This window comes from Lethenteron reissneri, chromosome 53 (assembly GCF_015708825.2).
Source record: "Lethenteron reissneri isolate LAM-NWPU_2019-01 chromosome 53, ASM1570882v1, whole genome shotgun sequence".
Taxonomy (NCBI): Eukaryota; Metazoa; Chordata; class Hyperoartia; order Petromyzontiformes; family Petromyzontidae; genus Lethenteron; species Lethenteron reissneri.
This window is the reverse complement of record NC_083831.1, coordinates 9428475-9449394: the sequence shown is the minus strand read 5'-3', so window position 1 is coordinate 9449394 and position 20920 is coordinate 9428475. Positions and strand designations below refer to the sequence as shown.

The window sequence follows — 20920 nt, the reverse complement described above, 5'->3', positions numbered from 1 at the left end:
GCAGGGGAGATATCATGGCTGCTGCTGCCGAGGAGAATTATAGTGCCATAATTTCCACTGCTACAGCAACGCTCCAGATTTGGTAGCCGTTTGTGCTGATGGCGTTGCTCAAGGCATCAGTAGTTTACCCTGCATTGTTTTCACTCGAAAATAAACACACACAGATGCATAATGGGTGTCAGTTTGAATATCACTCATTCTGGGACACCGTTGCTATGCCAAAGGCATGCTTCTGTAACATGCCTGAAACCACTGTTAAATTAGCTCAAGCAAACTGCAACCGATTTGTATAAAATGTCACGGGAAAGTATATTTTCAAGGCTATTTCTGAATGCAAGTCGTACTAAATGTTTACCATTTACAATCCGTAACATCTCCTAAAAAAGGCATTGAATCCACGCACAACTTCGTAAAAAAATTATATGCGTGGATTCTGTTAAAATCGCTAGTTTGATCGTGGGTTCAACCACAGTTATTCGATCGGCAGGCCGAGTGTGGTGGGTTAAATTTTGGGTACCCTCACCTCTACCAAGACATCTGGCCAGCATGGTAGAGCAGGCCAAATACCATGCAGATCAGTGATTCACAACCGGTGTGCTGCCGTCTTTTCCTAATTATAGTCATGGGGGAAAAAAAGCTCACGGTCTGCAATGTGGGACAGACAAACTCTCATCCGTGTCGTTCAGTGGCCGATCCAGCCCCCACCTGCAGCCCTCCCCTCTCTCCCATTGGTCGATAACGCGCAGTACGGGCCCCACTACTGCCCTCCCCTTCTCCCATTGGTCGCGCATGCGCAGTACGGCCCTCACCTACTGCCCTCCCCTCCCTCCTATTGGTCACGCACGCGCAGTACGGCCCCCACCTACTGCCCTCCCCTCCCTCCCATTGGTCACACACGCGCATTACGACCCCCACCTACTGCCCTCCCCTCCCCCCATTGGTCACGTACGCGCAGTACGGCCCTCACCTATTGCCCTCCCCTCCCCCCATTGGTCACGTACGCGCAGTACGGCCCTCACTTACTGCCCTCTCCTCTCTCCCATTGGTCACGCACGCGCAGTACGGCCCCCATCTACTGCCCTCCCCTCCCACCATTGGTCACGCATGCGCAGTACGGCCCCTACCTATTGCCCTCCCCTCCCTCCCATTGGTCACGCACGCGCAGTACGGCCCTCACCTATTGCCCTCCCCTCCCTCCCATTGGTCACGCACGCGCAGTACGGCCCTCACCTATTGCCCTCCCCTCCCCCCATTGGTCACGCACGCGCAGTACGGCTCTCACCTATTGCCCTCCCCTCCCCCCATTGGTCACGTACGCGCAGTACGGCCCTCACCTACTGCCCTCCCCTCCCTCCCATTGGTCACGTACGCGCAGTACGGCCCTCACCTATTGCCCTCCCCTCCCCCCATTGGTCACGTACGCGCAGTACGGCCCTCACCTACTGCCCTCTCCTCTCTCCCATTGGTCACGCACGCGCAGTACGGCCCCCATCTACTGCCCTCCCCTCCCACCATTGGTCACGCATGCGCAGTACGGCCCCTACCTATTGCCCTCCCCTCCCTCCCATTGGTCAAGCACGCGCAGTACGGCCCTCACCTACTGCCCTCTCCTCTCTCCCATTGGTCACGCATGCGCAGTACGGCCCCCATCTACTGCCCTCCCCTCCCACCATTGGTCACGCATGCGCAGTACGGCCCCTACCTATTGCCCTCCCCTCCCTCCCATTGGTCACGCACGCGCAGTACGGCCCTCACCTACTGCCCTCTCCTCTCTCCCATTGGTCACGCATGCGCAGTACGGCCCCCATCTACTGCCCTCCCCTTCTCCCATTGGTCGCGCATGTTCAGTACAACAGACGACCGTCAACCCCCACCCGCGGCCCTCTCAACTCCCCCAGGCGCCTGTGCGCAGTTGGGATTTTTTGTTTCGATGTGGCGCCAAGGAACCAGCTCGACAGTGAGAGCCGTGGAGTGAAAAGGGTTGAGAAGCTGTGGTCTCGAGGGGGGCTCTAAGAGCTCCATATAGCGGAGGCCATTCCACCAGCAGTGGCTCCAGCAAAGCAATTGCAGGGCTGCACCTTTACCTTTGCAATCTCTATCAGCCTCAAAAAGAATTTGCTTTGAGATTGCTTACTTGGACATCATAAACGTGTTCTTTTTAGCTTTTCAAAACCCCTTCATTTTTTGTATTAAATTACGTGCTTTTCTTAGTTTCAATCTGCATTTATTTTTTTATTGTGCCAATTTTTTGCACAGCATCGCTCTGCTCGGATATGTACCTTTCATGATGAGCTTCACGCAGAGCCTTGGTTCGTATTCAGCTCTCCCATGAAGAAGACACTTTCAGGGACAGATTCCCATCTGGGCAAAAATCACAATCGCTTTGGCAGCTTGCCTCGCACGCCTGGCGACGGAGCCTCTTCCCAAAACATCTCTCAAAAATAAATATTCATCAAGATGTGAATCTGGCTCTTAGCCATAACGGGAACCAATTTTACCCGGTTACAAACACACAGCTTGATTGATTCACCCATTGCGTTTCTATACAAGTATCTAAAATAAAATTGGTTGACAGAGAGGCCTTCTTGAGCCGCCCCTGTCGACGTATTGGAAGCCGTGGCTGTACCCACACTTTCCTACTCCACGCGCGACCTGCCAGAGCGACTAGCCGCAGTGCAGAACCCAGAGGGGGGAATTAATGAAGAGTACAAACAGACGCAGACAAAAATGCGGGAAATATGCGTAGTAGCACAGGCACAAAGGATGTTGGGAGCCCCGACACTAAAAACTAAAACCAAACGATTTTATTAACCATGTGATGGCCACTGATAGCTTATCGAAGTGGCTCATATCATACGTGGGAATGTATCGTCGATGCCAAGTAATCTGTTGATTCTAAATGTGGAGTCGGGCAACACCGAGGTCACCCGGAGTCAAATCCACACGATCACCACGGAGAGAGAACCACGCGGACTCCAAATACACAAAGGCATCGCCAGGGTCCGGGATTGAACCCACGAGCTCCTGTGGAACCAGGCGAGGGAGACAATATTTCCCCGCCATCACGGCGCCCATGAACAGAATCAGAATATTTATGCTGGAGAAATCCGACGAGCTACGAAACTCTTTTCCAAAGATGCCCATGGAGTTCACAGACGTCCAGCACAAATTGCACCATGCACTGCAAACAGACGGTACTGGATGCAACGTGAGATATTGCAAGGGTGGCTTGCGGACAGTATCCGGACACTCACAAACACACGCATTGCAGTACGCGGTGCGTGCGCGTACACAGTCGGGTTTTAAAACGGGAATATAACTGCAAATGGGCTGCGGTAAATCGCCGCTAATGGGAAGAGACTTATAATTATCCGCCCGGGTAACTCTGATTATCCATGATCGGGTCAATCCCAATTATCTGTGAAATCTCTCTGCCCGTGACACCATCTCTCAGCCACAAATGTCCTCCACCGGTGATTGATTATGACAGTGAAATGTCTCCTCTCTCTCTCTTTCATTGCAGCAAGGTGCCAAATGATGACTTGCTGGAAAGGCCTCTAGGCTGAAGGTTCGACCTTTCCTCCTCCTTTTAACTGTCACCGTCATCAGCAGCAGTCGCAAGTAGCAGCCATTGTCAATCCGCTGCTGGATGAAGTTCGCCCCGGGCCTTAAAGGAGCACCACGCCAGGCTTATTTAGAATCAACATGCGCTTAGATTATTTGGCTAAACCTGTAAATTCGCAGCACCTCTGATTAGCACGGTTGGCTACGTACGGTGCGAAAGAAGTTCAACACGTGTGTAAGCATCAGCATTTCGGAGACAAACGGGACCAGGTGTGGTCCTGGCCAAACAAGCCCCTGGTGCGCCGTGCCCTCCTTAATAGGTGCTTGCTAACAGCACTTGCCACAACAGCCTGCGAAAGCTACACGGGGGGTTTTGTCTTTGTGCGCCTGTGCGCATGCGTGTGCAGTGAGCCGAGGATGGAGCTGGATACAAAATGGGGAATTCATGCCTAAAATCTGGCACTACTATGAAATTACTGAGGGGTAAACGTATCATCTGTGCAAGTGTGGAACAATGCTATCTTCCCAGGCAATGGTGCACATTGGTTAATAAACACAATCATCAATGTCTTACGCGTAAAAAGTACTTCACGATCAACACCATCGACCATGATTAATCCACTGCTGGATTAAAGCCTCCGCCAAGCTGTGACCATCTCTCACGATCTTACGGCGTGTCGAGCCACGTCGTCACCTGCACACGAGTAGATTTCATCACTCCGTCTCCTCCTGGAATGTGTTCCATTCCTTATTGTGTATGGTCACACCAAGGCCCACGACTGACGCATTTAAACCATCCGCTTCTTCGCCACCTCTCAGTGTATGTGTGTGTACGTACGTTGAACTTCTTTCGCACCGTACGTAGCCAACCGCGCTAATCGGAGGTGCGGAGGAAGGGCCTCCTCTTTCACACTGTATAACATAACGGCAAGGCCAAGGTGAATTCAAAATAAATTTCATTCGGTATAACACGAGTCCCTCTCCCCGAAAAGCGAATTGTTTCAGCAGTGGGTGCGATCAGCCAGTTATTATTCGTAACAGTTACAAAGCACAATGTGAGTCCTCAGTGATTGTGGGGTTAGAACACACGTAATCAACGGACCAAATTTGTGGCGTCAAGAACCCTCTACCACCTGACACGGAGCCAAACCGAATGTAATTGCCGCACGGTGAACAAGCGATTTCACGCGCCAATTATTTCTTGCTTCAGGGTCACTGGCGAGTTGAAGAATAATTCTCGCAAAGCACATTCTTGGCAATTAATATGAAAGAAGGTCTCCCAGCACCTCACGGAGACTGGCACCAGTTTATGAAGAGGGGGCGGTGGAGTGGGGGGGGGGCCCTGTTTGGCAAATGTGGTAATTTCATAATCGACCTTTTTTTGCATTTGGTAAAACACCGAAAGTGTCCGGAGAAGAAAACAACAACAATAACAACAACAACCGCCATTCACCACTAAGTGGCGGTGACGTCACCACGGCGCTTGTGCCAGGCCATGTGAAGTGTCGAACGTCCGCTAGCAGGAGGTCAGGGGACGGACCCAGGTGCCACGGGTTGACTGACTGAGATGACTAACCGATGCACCACCTGTACACCCGACTGTGCCAACTTGCTGTGTTTTAGCCGCCCGGCGCTCCGCTCACTGTTGTGAGCGTCGCTCCTCTGTCCTCCGTTATTGCTGGAGGGCGACTGCCTCCAACTGCCCAGTAGCAGCAGCGTCCTTCACGAGCCTCCTCCACTGAGGTCGATCTTGACACCGCTGCTACCGGTCATTGGCAAGTCCACACAGCTCCACATCCTCTCGTTCCACATCATTCCATCTCTTCTCTAGCCCGTGCCGGAGAAAACGCACACAAGCATGGAGAAGCAGAACTCACACTCCGCGTATCTCGCCTAAAATAAACCAACCCTACTTGCTGTACTTGCCGAGAGAGTTATTGGTTCTTTCGGCAGCCGTCCTCAGGTGAAGACCAGGTCTGTCGGGGAAACAGACGCTGTCTCCCCGACAGACCTGGTCTTCACCTGAGGACGCTGTCTCCCCGACAGACCTGGTCTTCACCTGAGGACGGCTGCTTGCGTTGTGGCCGAAACGTCGTGAGAATTATTTTATTATGTTTTAATTTTTATTATTTTATTATTTCCCTTCTACGTGACTTTACCGAAAGAACCAAGAAGATGAATCCCTGCAGTCACGAAAGCTTTAAATCGAAATTTGCCGAGAGAGGTTCCTTGCTGCCCTTCAGGTGGGTATTTCAGAGGCTTCATCCTTACACTGATACGCGTTCGAGTCGCCACCCAGCACAATGACGACGAATCCACGCGCCCGTAAAACCTATTCGCTATTCGTATCGATGCATTGGAAACGAGATATGCCCGTCCCAACGGGTTCTCACAGAGTATCAGACATTGATAATAGTCCCTTATATGCACAGCGAAGCTTAAACGGCGTCTCGAGACTTCACAAAACAGAGCTCTGGACAATTCTTTGAACAACTCGGAAGAAACTCGGAGCCTCTCGTCAAGGAACGTAAACCCATCCACGTGAACTCCGGTCATCCTCGCAGCAGACGCTTTTGGCTCTCCATCGAACACAGATGGTCACCGCGTCGTGTGCTTTCAGATGCGCTTCTGCGGCCGTCTGGAACGCTCTTCCTTCTGAGATTACGAAGCCACTGGAGCTATGCACCTTTAAATCCTCTGGATTGAAAAGTCGTTTCTTTAGAACTGCTCTTTGTGTTTAGTTTGGTGTCCTTCTTCCCGCACCTCCGATTCGCACGGTTGGGCTACGTACGGCGCCAAAGAAGTTCACACTTACATACAAGCGTACGGACAGAGCAGGTATACAGTCGCGTCAAAAATCCATCTGACAAGACAGCCGCCTGGTGTCCACATTCCCATCGACTCACACCAGCTCACAGATCCCCACGGACGTGGCTGTCACTCACACCCGACGATCTCCGCACGGTCGACAACTCCCCCCCATGGATTACAGATGCCTGTCAGAATCCAGACACTTGATTCGTGCAAATGTATTATTTTCATTATGATTTTTTTTTCAGGTTGTCCACGAAGGTATAAAAGGTCAAGGTGCAGCCCTGCTCACGGCACTGCTGGCAGAACGGCCTCCCCCGTAAGAAGTCCTTCTATTCCGAACTGGCCAGAATTAGTCGTCGGCAAGTGGTGTAAGCGCCCACACTTTACCCCACCACATGCAACCAGCTGATGGACTGCCATTCGTACCACTGGGTGGGGAGGCATCGGGGTGAAGGGAAGGAACTCGCCCCGTCGTTGTTTATTTGAACCGCAGCACCGGGAGATGGAATCGAAAAGGCGATCCCACTCTGGTTTTGTAGCTCCACCGTGTGAACCACTCCGCCATGGGCATCGTCCTCCGAGCAGTGGGACCCACGGGTGAATTTTATCCATAGCACCGCCACTGTCGTTGACCACGCACGCCCCAGTAACTTATTTTACCAATGCTTACGATGATGATGATGACGACGGTTTGAGCGAATTCACTTTGTAAGGAATGCGAATTTCTGACGAATGCCAAGAATTCAAACTTCCAACAAGTACGTGTATCGGAATTGTGAAAGTGAAATTTTAACACCCGCCACCGCCCCCCGTCAACATTAAAAATAGAGAGCACTTTTTTCAGTTACCGCGCTAATTAGTCTAACACAGAGGAATTAAGGAAAACTTTCTCGCACTTTAACTAGTGCACCGAAGTTTGTAAAGTAAGCGCACGTGAAGCATTTCGCACTGCGATTGCGTCGCTACGCGGGGGAACAACGGGGCAGAATGACACTGCGCTCTTAAAATTGGGCAATTTCGATATCTCGCACGCCGCTCTGGCGCTCTCGACAACACAACTTTGGTGGTCCAATGTTAATGCATTCATGGTCACCGAGTTATGACCGATTACACAGAACTTTAACCAACACTTCAAGCGTGAGAGGCGGGGTCACGCTCAACAGACAAAATCATTGTTTGGCGTTGCGCGATCTGCGAGACCGCCGCACGAGGAGGTACAAGATACGTGGAGCCTTTTTATTTTCTCACTTATAGTTAATGCCTTCCAGCGAACGTTGAAAGTGTTCACGCATTAAGATCTGTCCGTGGGTGGGGTTAAGGTGGGGTGGGGTTAGGTGAGGTGGTGGTACCATAACTCTCGTGAAGATTATTCAACGTAAATAAAACTTGAGTGTCGGATACTTAATTTGGAGCTTTCGTGACTGCAGGAATTACTCTTTGGTTCTTTCGGTAAAGTCACGTATAAAGATAAAATAATCAATTAAATACTAGCATACGACGTTTCGATTGCAACACAAGCAATCATCATCAGGTATAAATGAAATAGAAACATAGCTGTTATGTTATCCGACTCTCTGTTGTATTACATTACATTTCTAAGTATACTAGATTTGTGTTTCTATTTCATTTATACCTGATGATGATTGCTTGTGTTGCAATCGAAACGTCGTATGCTAGTATTTAATTTATTATTTTCTCTTTATACGTGACTTTGAGTGTCGGAGTTGTGTTTACTCTTCGGGGGGGGGGGGGGGGAACTTACCCCTTTTCAAACGGGTTTGATCAAAGGGTTGCTCAAAACTTAGTGATTAAAAACCCAGCACGAAAGCGATAAACCCCTTTTCCAGGATGATGCCAAACTGAGCGATCATGGAATCTTCATCACAGTGCAAAATGAGCTTTGCTTTAATGATCAACAGCTGCCTGGAATAGAAGTCAGGACCCCATCGTGAGTGGGGTCAATGCTCAGACATCGGCAATAGACGACAAAAAGATAAAGGCAAAGATCTCCCGTCTAGCCTTAACAGACCTTTTGGGGCAAGTGCTGTTAGCGAGCACCTACGAAGGCCGGCACGGTACATGAGGGAGTGGGTGGCCAGCACCACGCCCCGACCGCCTTTGTCTCCCCAGTGGCAATCTTTAAACATAGCACCAGGTACTCATTTGAGGCCGAGTCGGCCTAGGGGAGGCCCAGGAGTGGTTCAGATAATCGTCACCGGTGGTGTTGCCCGTGAGCGGGAATCGAACTCGGGTGGCCGCGTTCGTAGAGCAGCGTAGCGCTAACCGCTGCGCCACCGCTCCCCCTGCAATGCCACCTTAGCCACGCTGGGCAGCGTGTGCAGGATCATTGGCGTTGACAACGTGTTTCATCCCGTCAAGTCATTCACGGTGGTCAGCCACACTTAGTGGGGAGTGCGTCTGCGTGGGGAGTTTGAAATTACCCGTGGATCATGTTAATGTGCCTGCTGCCGGCGCGAGACGCCGCAGTTCGCCGCAGGAGGGTTAATAAGTGTTTCGCGTCAATGTGCCCTCTTCTCGGTATCCAACCGACTGACGTTACCGTGATTTAAAATAGAGACGTAACGTCACTTTAAGCAGGATTGCGCAGGGGCTGAGGGTGATGAGAGCAGGCTCAATGGGGCGGCGCGGTGGCTAGGAGATGTTGGCCACCTCGCCTGGTATGCAGGAGGTCGTGGGTTCGATCCCGACCCTGACGCCTGCTGTATATTTGGAGTTTACATGTCCTCCCCCGTGGTCGCGTGGATTATTCTCCGGGTCCTCCGGTTTTTCCCTCCACGTTTAGAAACACGCGTTTAGAGCATTTGGCTGCGATACTTTTCCACGTAAACCACTTTGTTGAGCAATCATTTGTGGCCAAGCCGCTTCTGAAAAAGCACAATATGTGGGCCTTACCTGGTAAAATAAAAAAAACACCTCAACTATCGCCACTGATGCTAGCCATGGCAGGAAAACCAAAAACACTCGTCGCCAGGTTCCTAGCGGCGGTGCGTTAACCACTGCGCCCATCGCTCCCTCGTAATTCAATCAAGTAGATCACAAACATTTGCTCGAGGCTCACCACACAAAGCTTCCGGCCAGCAGCAGCAGCTCGGGAAGCACTCCTCCGGCCGGCTGCCTAATGCAGCCTTCGGTGCATCCAAGCGCTCTCGCGGCCGCTTCGTCGCATTGGCATTTTTCCATTGGCAGAAATTCGCGGGAGCAGAGCGGCCCCGAAATTTGGCCGTCCCCTTTTGGCGCCGGGGATCGCGAGGGATGATTTATTTGGGTCCTCACACACCGCTGGCCCAGTTTGTCTTGCGCGAGCCTTTTGCCGAGTCGGCGGGTTTGGTTTATTTCCCCCCCCCACCCACCCCCCTGTCACAGATCGGAAGGCGGGTAAAGGTTAGTGGGATGCGGGAGCCATAGCGATTGATTTCTCTCAGACGATCCCTCCTTTAATTCTAGATTTGAAGCTTTCGTGACTGCAAGGATTCATACTCCTAGGTTTTTTCGGTAAAGTCACGTAGGTAAAAAATTTAAATTAATAAAGGTAAAATAAAAATAGAAATCACGACGTTTCGGAGGCAACACAAGCTTCCGTCTTCAGGTGGAACCGTCACAGCACGATAGCTGTATCAAGTGAGCTATCGTGCTGTGACTGTTCCACCTGAAGACGTAAAGCTTGTGTTGCCTCCGAAACGTCGTGATATTTATTTGTATTTTTTATTTTTATTTTACTTTTATTAATTTGAATTTTTTACCTACGTGACTTTACCGAAAAAACTAAGAATATGGATCGCTCCTTTCCCACATCGCGCTCGCCGAGCACAAGGCCCCAAGGCCACAACGCGCCAAGCGGCCGGTAACAAACGGCACCGACGTTTTGCAAACTGCGCCAGGTGGCTCAACTCCTGTGAGGATGTTTACACATCGCACCAGGTACTCATTCGAGGCTGATTCGACCTAGGGAAGACCCAGCACTGGTTCAGATAAATGTCACCTGTGTTGGCCGTGAACGGAAATCAAACTGGGTTCGCCGGGTTTGTAGCGCAGCATGCTGACCGCTACACACGCACACGACACGCGCACTCACACGCGCCAGCATAGAACTCCACAATGTTTCATAAACGCATCCCGACAATATCCGGGAACAGCGCTCAAAATGGAGGACGTGAAAAAAAGTGCATCATATCTTGAGAGAGAAAAAAAAGGGACCACGCTGTCATTTGAATGACTCGTGCAAAGAAAATACGCAAACATATGATGGTGGATTATTTCGCAGCCGGGAAGAAGACAAAAAATGAAAAACAACTGTCGTGGGAGAGAGAGAGAGGGAGAGAGAGAGCCACTCGGCATGCGCGTCTCCAAAAAGGTTGCGCAAATACACAGAGAAGAGGAGGAACGCATTTCGCCATTCGATGTGGCATTAGGTGGAGTCGACTGTTGAGGGGAGTGTGGCTAATTTGCCAGCCAATTAAGATAAAGGGCAAAGCATTTCTAATATGGACGTGAGAAGCCAAGAAAAGCCCAGCTCCCAAAAGAGGAATGAGTCACACCTGGAGAACAATGGGGTTCAGACTGTGTCTGTGTGATAGAACGTCTGAAATTCCATAATTCAGCCCGCCCCTCCGCCACACGGAAGCCCCAGGGGTTCAGCTGTTCAACCAACTTGACATGGAGTGGGATAGGCATTGTATGTATGCAATTATGCTGAACTTCTTTCGCGCCGTACGTAGCCAACCGTGCTAATCGGAGGTGCACATCATTAACTGAACATCAATGACGCGAGTAAATGCATTTTACACGTAAGGTAGGGAATGCTACCATGGCATAATGATTATCGCACTGAGCTCGCAAGTTGAAACAAAATGCAAGTTTGTTAAACCGCCCCCCCCCCACCACTGCATCCGCCCACCCCGCAGTATAAAGTTAAAACGGGCACGACCGCAGTTAGTCGATCTGTGTGCAGTGTGCGGTGGGGTGAAGTGTGGGCACTGCTGACTGCTTATACCTGCGGCAGCTGCCCATTAAATGAAAACCCCTATGAAAAGACTTGTGGTCACGTTACGACATCGTGACAACATATTCTACCCCCCCCCTCCTAATGCCCAAGCCCCCCCCCCCCGCCACCACCCCCCACATGATGCACGTTTATGAATTCAATAAACACAGTTCCCTGCCACCTCGACGAGCATCGCTTGCGATTGACGAACACCTGCAACGAACGAAAATAACAGAATCCCACTCCTTGGCCACCGCAATCAAAGCCACTTTCGCAGCAGCAGCAGCAGTGCCTTTACACGGCCTCGCAAGAAGAAGGAGTGCAAAAATAATCACCGTCAATTTAAAAAAAAACTACAAAAAACACCAATCGCTCCATCGCGATGACGCAGGGCTCTGGCGGCAGGAAGATAACATTGAGTTCAACACGTGGGCTTTCGCGACCAATATTAATCATAATAAAGGTTTTTGGGTGAGATCGCCTAAGTATGAATGTGTCGTAACCGTCCACCACCCGACACAGCCAATTAGTATGGGATTTGTCACGTAAACAAAACGCCAATTAGTTACTACTTCAGCCCACCGGTGTGTTGGATCTCTGCACCTGGTTGGGTTCAGTGATGACGTCGTCCTGTTGCTTGATACTGGTAGGAACCTCCTGGTTACACCAGCCCACAGGGGATTATTGTGTCCGTCGTGCAGGGAGGGGCTCGGTGGGGAGGGAGGGGCTGGGTGGGGAGGGGAGGGTGGGGATGGGCTGGGTGGGGAGGGGCTGGGTGGGGAGGGTGGGGCTGGGTGGAGGGTGGGAGGAGTGGGGCTGGGTGGGGAGGGGCTGGTCACCCCGTGGTGCCCTTATACAACTCAACGTTTAACCTACTCACGCCGGCTTGTACCCGCCCTCACAGTCGGGAATATTTGCCATTGACCGAGCAACCCAACGTTCCTACCAGCTCCCTTCGCAGGAATGTGTTTTAAGAGTGGAAGCAGGTGGATGGCTTCACTATCCTGGCAAAATGCCCGATGATGCTGGATGTAATTACCAGCGAAACGTCGTACTACTCAAATTGTAAATGTTGTAGATTTACACTCCAACACACCGGTGAGCTGAAGTAGTAACTAATTGGCGTTGTGTTTACGTGACAAATCCTTACTAATTGGCTGTGTCGGGTGGTGGAGGGTTATGACGCATTTTTACTCACGCGATCTAACCCAAAAACCTTTATTATGAAAGATAAAAGTGGTTGGGCAGTGACCACGACAACTTCAGGTGAAACGGAACATTTCCCCCACCAGCCATGGAGCAGACTTACCATTCCACGTCTCGCAACAGCGGAGGAGAGGAGAACTGACTGTAAGTGAATTCTAGATTTGAAGCTTTCGTGACTGCAAGGATTCATATTCTTAGGTTTTTTCGTGCTGTGACGATTCCACCTGAAGACGAAAGCTTGCGTTGCCTCCGAAACGTCGTGATTTTTATTTTATTTTATTTTTATTTTACTTTCATTAATTTTTATAAAATAAAAAAAATACTTACGTGACTTTACCGAAAAAACCTAAGAATATGTAAGTGAATTGCCTTGTTTGGTGCATTATCATTATGAAGCAACTCAGATAAACCGAAGCCTTTAATGTACTGGGATGATTTAAGAGATTTCCCAGCATGGCTTATTTTTTTAGTTGTTATGGTCTCAGTGCAAAGGCCTAAAAAGGGCCCAAAATGCCTGGCGGCTAGCGACTAACAACGCTGCAGTGTTAACGTCGGTCGATACAACAGTTGCCACGTAGGGGAGTTCACGCGCGAGGGAATCGTCGCGAGGAGTCAACGGGTGGAAGAATTGAGAGGGCGATCCTGGGAAAACCAGGAGAGGTGGCAACCCCAGAGGCGGGATTCATTTGAGGCCTGGCCTCGACGCCACGGTTACAGATGAAGTGTTTTCCCATCCATTATACAAATTGTTTACGAATCCTTGGAGACCCACAGGTAACAGGAATAATCACCCTGTGCCCCCCCCCCCCCCCCAACGGCTAACTGGATTCATGAATAACACGATGACAGGTAAGAGGGGCTATGCTTCACCGGTAAAGCGATGCATCATTCTGTCATTTTTTATTCATGCCGTGAGACCGTGGTGGCATCGAGTCCATTCCGTAAGGGAGATGGGGGGGGGGGGAGAGAGAAAAACACCGCCTTTTAACGATTGAATCTTAGGGTGAAATTAACAATTTTCATCAAGTGCCCTTTCGCATCGCCCCCCCGCCCTCCCCCCCTGCCTGTGTAATTTAAACCATCATCTCCCCCACCTCATTCACATTAAACGTAAAGGCAAATACCAGTAGAACTCCACCGTGTTTCCACGGAATACGTAAAAAAAACAATATCTCGTAGTCCATTGGCTACCCCCCCCCCTAGCCCCTAACCTGTGAGAACCCTTCAAGAGACGTCTGGTGAACACAGTAGGGGGCAGCCCTCACCCAACCAGACCTGCCCATGTGACAGGTACGTCGATGTGAATGAGGGGTGGCCCCATCCAGTGATCCACCCAAGCAAGGTGCTGGAGGGAACCAGCTAGCCAGCCGCAACACACCAGGCCTCATCACACCTGCCCCCATCACACCAGACCTCGTCACACCTGTCCCCGTCACACCAGGCCCCGTCACACCAGGCCTCATCACACCTGTCCCCATCACACCAGACCTCGTCACACCTGTACCCGTCACACCAGGCCCCGTCACACCAGGCCTCATCACACCTGTCCCCTTCACACCTGTCCCCATCACACCTGTGCCCGTTACACCTGTCCCCGTCACACCAGGCCTCATCACACCAGGCCTCATCACACCTGTCCCCATCACACCTGTCCCCGTTACACCTGTCCCCATTACACCTGTCCCCGTCACACCAGGCCTCATCACAACTGTCCCCATCACACCTGTCTCCATCACACCTGTCCCCGTTACACCTGTCCCCGTCACACCAGGCCCCGTCACACCAGGCCTCGTCACAGCTGTTCCCGTCACACCAGGCCGCAACACACCAGGCCTCATCACACCTGTCCCCGTCACACCAGGCCTCGTCACACCGGGCTGCACCAGACTCAGATGATCATGGGCCCCCTTGCCCCAGGGAGGAGACACGGACCACGCTGCTGCAACAGCGTCGCGAGGCAGCGGCACGTGCAGGGCTCACCGGTACACGAGCGAGTCGTCCGTGCTGCAGTTGTACTGGATCTGGAACATCTTGAGTCCGCGCAGCTCATCACCGTGCGTCCACGTCACGAGCACGGACGCCGACATGACGTCGCTCACCGCCACAGCCTGCACCGCATCTCCGCCGGGCGACGTGGCGATGTCGGAGGAACCGGCGGGCTTCCCTCCTCCCGACGCGCGGCCCTTCCCCTCCTCGCTCCCCTCGTCCGTCCCCCTGTTCCTGTTACCGGCGCGGGCGGCACCGTCGCCGTCGTTGTCGCCGTTGTCGACGCCGGCGTGCGGGAGGTTGATGACCTTGAGGTCCACGTAGGCCGTGGCGTGGCCCGCCGCGTTCGTAGCCACGCAGGTGAAGGTGCCGTCGTCGCCGGCCGCCGTCACGGCGATGCGCAGCGCGCCGTCGACGGGCGACACGGAGGCGTGCGGTCCGCGGGCGACGCGGCGCCCGCTGGGCGACACCCACTCCACGTCGGGCCTCGGGTCCCCGCTGGCGTCGCAGCGCAACGACGTCGCCTCGCCCTCGAGCACCGACTGCTTGAGCGTGTGGCGCGTGATGACGGGCGGCGAGCAGGCGAAGTCGCCCTCGGGCACCGACAGCACGTAGCGGCCGAGGAGCCGGCGGGGCGAGGCGCAAGTCTCGAGGTCGCCGTCGAGCAGCCGCCGACGCAGCCAGAGGAGCTCGCAGTTGCAGTGCAGCGGGTTGCCCCCGAGCGCCAGCACGAGCGCCGTGTCGGGGTGCGTGAACGCGGGGTCGGGCGGCACGCCGCGCAGCTTGTTCGACGTGAGGTCGAGGCGCGACAGCTTGGGCATCTGGTCGAAGGCGCCGGCGGACACGGACGAGATGAGGTTGTGCTCGAGGCTGAGCGTGTGCAGGTTCACCATGCTCTGGAGGGCCGCCCAGGGCACGCCCTCCAGGTTGTTGTAGGAGAGGTCGAGGTCTTCGAGGGTCTCCACGAAGTCCTGGAACGCGGCGTCGGCCACCGTCGCCAGCTGGTTGTTGTTGACGCGCAGCCGCCGCAGGCTGTAGAGGCCCCGCAGGTGGTCGGCGAGCAGCGCCGTCAGGCGGTTGCCGTCGAGGTGCAGCGAGCTGAGCTGCGCCAGGTCGCCGAACGAGTAGGGCGCCACCGCCGAGATCTGGTTGCGCGACAGCGTCAGGTCGACGAGGTCGGTCATGTTGGAGAAGTCCTGGGTGCCCACCTCCGACACGAAGTTGTCGGCGAGGTGGAGCTCCACGGTGCGCCGGTCCACGTCGGGCGGCACGAAGAGGAGGCCCCGGCGGGTGCACAGCGTGCCCAGCGACGGAAAGAGGCTCTGGCAGACGCAGCGGCTCGGGCAGCCCTGGGGAGCGGTGGCGGTGGTGGTGGCGCACCACGTGGAGGCACACGAGAGCAGCCCCAGCAGGCGGAGCAGCGGAGGAGGATGGGACGGGCGCCACGCCGGGGAAGCCGCCATGCTCCCGCCTCCTCCTCGCCCTGCGCCACCGAGAAGGAGTTGAGAGGGGAGGGAGAGGGGGGGGAAGAATATCTGCGTCTGGTGTGTGGCGGGCGGTGCGTTTGGAATTGTGAGGGTCTGTCACGCACCACCTTTGCACGACGATTCACCAACCCCTGTCGCCAGGTCACGAGGTTTTTCACGGGGTTCAATTATAATTTTGCCTGTCAGAATACCATCCCATCCACCCACCTACCTACCTCCCCACCTATCGACCTACCTGCCTGCCTACCTACCAACCTTCAAAGCTGCCTACCCGCCTGCTTGCCAACTTACTCACCTATCTACCTGCCTGCCATCTTACCTACTTCCCGACCTCTCTGCCGACCTGCCTACCTGCCTCGCACCCTGCCTTTCCCGCAGCCAATTTGTTTTTGGATTTTTTTTCTCGTTGAATTTACAGAATTTCCGTTCGTGTCTCATGCAGGGGAGGTGGCGGGCGGGGGTGTCCTGTTTGTGATATCGGCATACGTGCACGTGCCACACATCACCGGGGAAATTAGAGCCGGTTGATCCTGTAAGGTGGCAATGGAAATATTCAAATCGTTCATTTACTCAGGGCGCGACCACATTGCCGCACCGGGTTATTGCCTCGAGCGCCTCTCGTCTTCATCGCGGTTTGCCGAGAGCTGAGGGCACGAGGGACCATTACGCCAAGCGGTCAGCAACATGCAGCCCCGCTTAAGCGTCTTCTTATTTTTTCGCAGCAGTGATTGCAATTCGTAAATTTCGGGGCCGGATCGTTGCGTGGCTAAAACCCCAACATCGACGGAGGAAGCAACCATTAATATTTTAATAGATTATACAGTCAATATGTTTGTCGTATCGAGCACGAACACGTTCCTTCGGAGTGGGCAGGTAAGAACTTGGTTGTACAGCGCATTCGTGCACGACAGAAAGCTCGCGGTCACGTGACGCACTTCAACCAATCCGGGAGCGTACATGTTTGGGAGGGGCTATGCACGACAGACAAATAATCCCTGGTGGGCAGTCTGGAACTGTTGTTCCTACCTGTATCATTTTCAAAACGTGAGAGTTGGGGGGGGGGGGAAGGGTAGAGGAAAGACGACGGGAGGGAATTGCAAAGAGGGGTGGGAGAAGCAGAGCAAAAAGTGTTGTGAATTGCAGTGTGGTGAGTGGGTGAGCGTGCGGGGTGAGTGTGTGATGGAGTGGGTGAGCGGGCGTGTGAGCAGTGACTATAAGGAGGCAGTACAGCAAAGAGTTGAGTAAGCTATTGGAGTATGAATATCCTCTCGTAAATATGTGGACGTATGTTGAACTTCTTTCGCACCGCACGTAGCCAATCCGTGCCGGGGCAGGGTAACAAACGAAAACACAAAAAGCAGTTCTAAAGAAAGGAGTGTTCGACTTGGATTTAAAAGTGTACAGCTCCAGTGGCTTCCTAACATCGGAAGGAAGAGCGTTCCGGAAGCGCGTATGAAAGCACACGCGATGCGTTGACCGTTTCGGAGAAAGGTGCAGCCCTGAAAGTGCTCGCTCAGAGCATTTCTGGAGGAAGGGCCTCCATGAGAAGGCCAACTCTTCCACACGGACCAAATCTTGTCAAAGAGAGCGCGAGCATCCACACGTCACCCCCCACAACGCGCACGACTAACTGCGCTCGTACCCGTTTATAACGCTGTGTGGACAGAGACGAGGTGGGAGGAAGGAGGCATGGGTTTAAGAATCTCGCACCTTTGCTTGAACTGCCATGCCGGGAGATTGAACCGGCCACCACTGACTGGATTGCAAGTGCAGCATGCTGACCATTTCGCCGCGGCAGCATTGCTACTTCTCTTGCACGCATAAGCAAAACATTTTCATGGGATGCCAGAGTATGAAAAAATAAAGACTTAGAAATAATAATCATCCATACGTCCCAAAGTATCATCTTTGTGCGAAGACTTTCACTTATAGGCGTTCGCGAGTGAAGATAATTAAATGGTCAGGTGTTGATAAGCCGCATTGAAAGATCGCAAATTACTTCAAACGTGTTTCATCTCAGTTTTACCAAAGACAACGTTTATATTTTTTTTATTTATTACGAACGCCAATTGTCGGCAGAGCGTCGAATCAGTGCGCTGGAACCACGACCCATGAAACGTGGCACCAAAGTCAAAGCTGCAAATGTCGACAAAATCCATCACAGCCAAACAAAATGCAGCCCGGACACCAAAGCGAATTTTGCGTGCAAAGCTGCACTGCACGCACAAAAGCTGCCAGCCTTACGCAGACCACCAGCTCAACAGAACTGAACGTATGGCCCTTTTGGCGGTGAAACAATTGGTCGCCGTCCAATTCTTACCGCTCTTGACGAAAGAAGTCGTTTGGACGAATAATCACGGACATCGTTGATGCACCCGTAATAAACAACTCCGCACCTCCATCCCCATCTCTCCTCCCCTGTCCCACCCCCCCCCCCCCACATGAAATCGGATGTGAGAGCTTTGCACTGCAGTGGAGACTGATCCGCTGACTCTGTGCACTCTAGATTGAAACGTCAATTGTTTAGGAATGTTTATTTGTGTGTGTGCGTCTAGTGTGTTGTCCTTCCCCCGTTCACCACGTTAGAAAGTTGATGTGACATCAAAGAAGGTCACGCCACACCGCTCACGTTCAGATGTGCTTCTACGGCCGTCTGGAACGCTCTTGTCTCCGATGTCAGGAAGCCACTGGAGCTATGCACTTTTAAATAATTTTGACTTAAAACGTATTTCTTTGGAAATTCTTGTTTGTGTTTTAGTTTGGATGTCCTTCCCCCGCACCTCCAATTAGCACAATTGGCTACGTACGGTGAAAAAGAAGTTCAACATACTGTTCATACATACAAGGGGTATAAACCATCACGTAAATTACGGTCATCTTCGCAGCTGCTTTTGGCTAGCCATCGAACAAAGATGGGCACTGTGTCGCGTGCTTTCAGATGCGCTTTTGCGGCCGTCTGGAACGCTCTTCTCGCCGATATTAGGAAGCCACTGGACCTATGCACTTTTGAATCGTCTAGTTTTAAAACGAATTTCCAAAGAAATTAGTTTCGTATTTAGTTTGGATGTCCTTCTCCCGCACCTCCGATTAGCATGGTTCGCTACGCACGGTGCGAAAGAAGTTCAACGTACACATGCGTGCGTACGTACGCGCATTCGGCAGCCCAGGCTGCGCGTGGATGCGCTGACCGCACGCGTGTTTACGCACGCATGAAGGGAGGGGGCTTACGCTCCACCGAGAGAGCGGCGTCGTCCACGGGATGTCATCGAAACCGGTGCGCAATGGATTTTTAAACAAAAAATTATCGACGACGACGATGATGGTGGTGATAACGATCATCAAAGTGGAAGAAGTGACATTTTTTTTCAAGTACGGTGGCGTTTTGTTTGTTGTTAATTCCCTCCTCTTCCTCCTCCTCTTCCGCACACTTTTCACAAAACCGCAATTATGAATCTCATCTACCCGCTAATTGCGAGCCTTTGGCTTTGTCGGGAACATTTTAATTAGTGCGTGCGCTGGGAATTGGAATTGGACCATCCCGGCTGACGGGGGGGAGCGAGGCTGCTCAGACGCATTACCCTCGTTCCCTGTCACGACGCCCTCCCACAGCCAGACTTTACACGCAGCCGTGTCCACAGTCACTCACAGCCATCATTTTGTAGTCATACCGGAGGAATCCGATGAGCTATGAAGCTCTTTTTCACAGATGTCCCGTAGGAGCGGGTCAGCACCACGCCAACGTTTCTCCTCATCGTGGTCCTCTGTCCGATGGCCAGGCCCTTCGCTCAAACTCTTCCAACCAGAGGTCGCAAACGGGTTTTGATTCCTTACTCGTACCCGGCCGCACCAGGGTCGCAAACGGGTACCCGTACCCGGCCGTACTCGTACCCTACCCGTACCCGGCCGGGGTACGGGTATCGGGTACCTGATTGCGACCTCTGGGATGAAGCCATGTTGCAGGCGCGGGTGGGTTGATTCTAGGAACTTGAATTGTGAGAAGAGACAAGACGTTGGGAAATGAGTGACAAACGGTTACTCACCAGTGACTCACGGCCTACCCGTACCCCTACCCGGCCGCACCAGGGTCGCAAACGGGTACCCGTACCCGTACCCTGCCGGGTACGGCCGCACCAGGGTCGCAAACGGGTACCCGTACCCGTACCCTGCCGGGTACGGCTACCCGTACCCTGCTGGGTACGGGTAGCCAGGTATCGGGTAGGGTACGGGTATCGGGTACCCGGTTGCGACCTCTGCTTCCCACACATCGCCGATCTTCAGCTCTCTTCTTCATTTCACTGAATGTCCCCCCCCTCCACCCTGCACCCCCCTGGATCCCTCCTTTCTACCCATCTTCCTTACTTAAAGCTGCCAGGCAGCATACACAATGGTCTTGCTCTTGGCCTCTTTCCCAACATCCTTCCAGTGCTTACCGAACTTAATTAATCAAGTGTTCACACCTCTGGGGAATTTGTCCAATCAACATGTTTTAAAATCTTTTCCGGATCGTTCAAGTGAAACTTCACCCCCCCCCCCCTCCACACACACACAACCTGCTCTCGAACTTCCTAATTTCTACTTTTCTTCAGCCCACTGATTTTCTTTCTGATCGACGCCACAACCCTCACAAACTCAAAACTTTGCAATCTCATCATGTCTTCATTTCTCACAGTCCAAGTCTCTGCTCCACGCAACACTACTCTCCATACCACACTGCACTTTCCATACTACACTACATACTACACTACATACTACACTACATACTACACTACATACTACACTACATACTACACTACATACTACACCACACTGCATACCACACTACACTCCCCATACTACACCACATACTACACTCCATACCACA

The 20920-nt window shown here is 52.6% G+C and overlaps 1 protein-coding gene across 1 annotated transcript in view; it reads right to left on the bottom strand.

Annotated features, from left to right (window-relative positions):
- LOC133356217 (leucine-rich repeat and fibronectin type-III domain-containing protein 4-like) overlaps positions 1–20920 on the bottom strand; it is a 157159-nt gene that overhangs the window by 47801 nt on the left and 88438 nt on the right. Inside the window, exons 2-3 of the mRNA XM_061573592.1 lie at positions 14857–16055; positions 14567–14778 (exon numbers count right to left, since the gene is read on the bottom strand). Of these exons, the coding sequence (XP_061429576.1) occupies positions 14567–14778; positions 14857–16035 (1391 nt within the window). The 5' untranslated portion in view covers positions 16036–16055. The remainder of the gene's footprint in view (positions 1–14566; positions 14779–14856; positions 16056–20920) is intronic.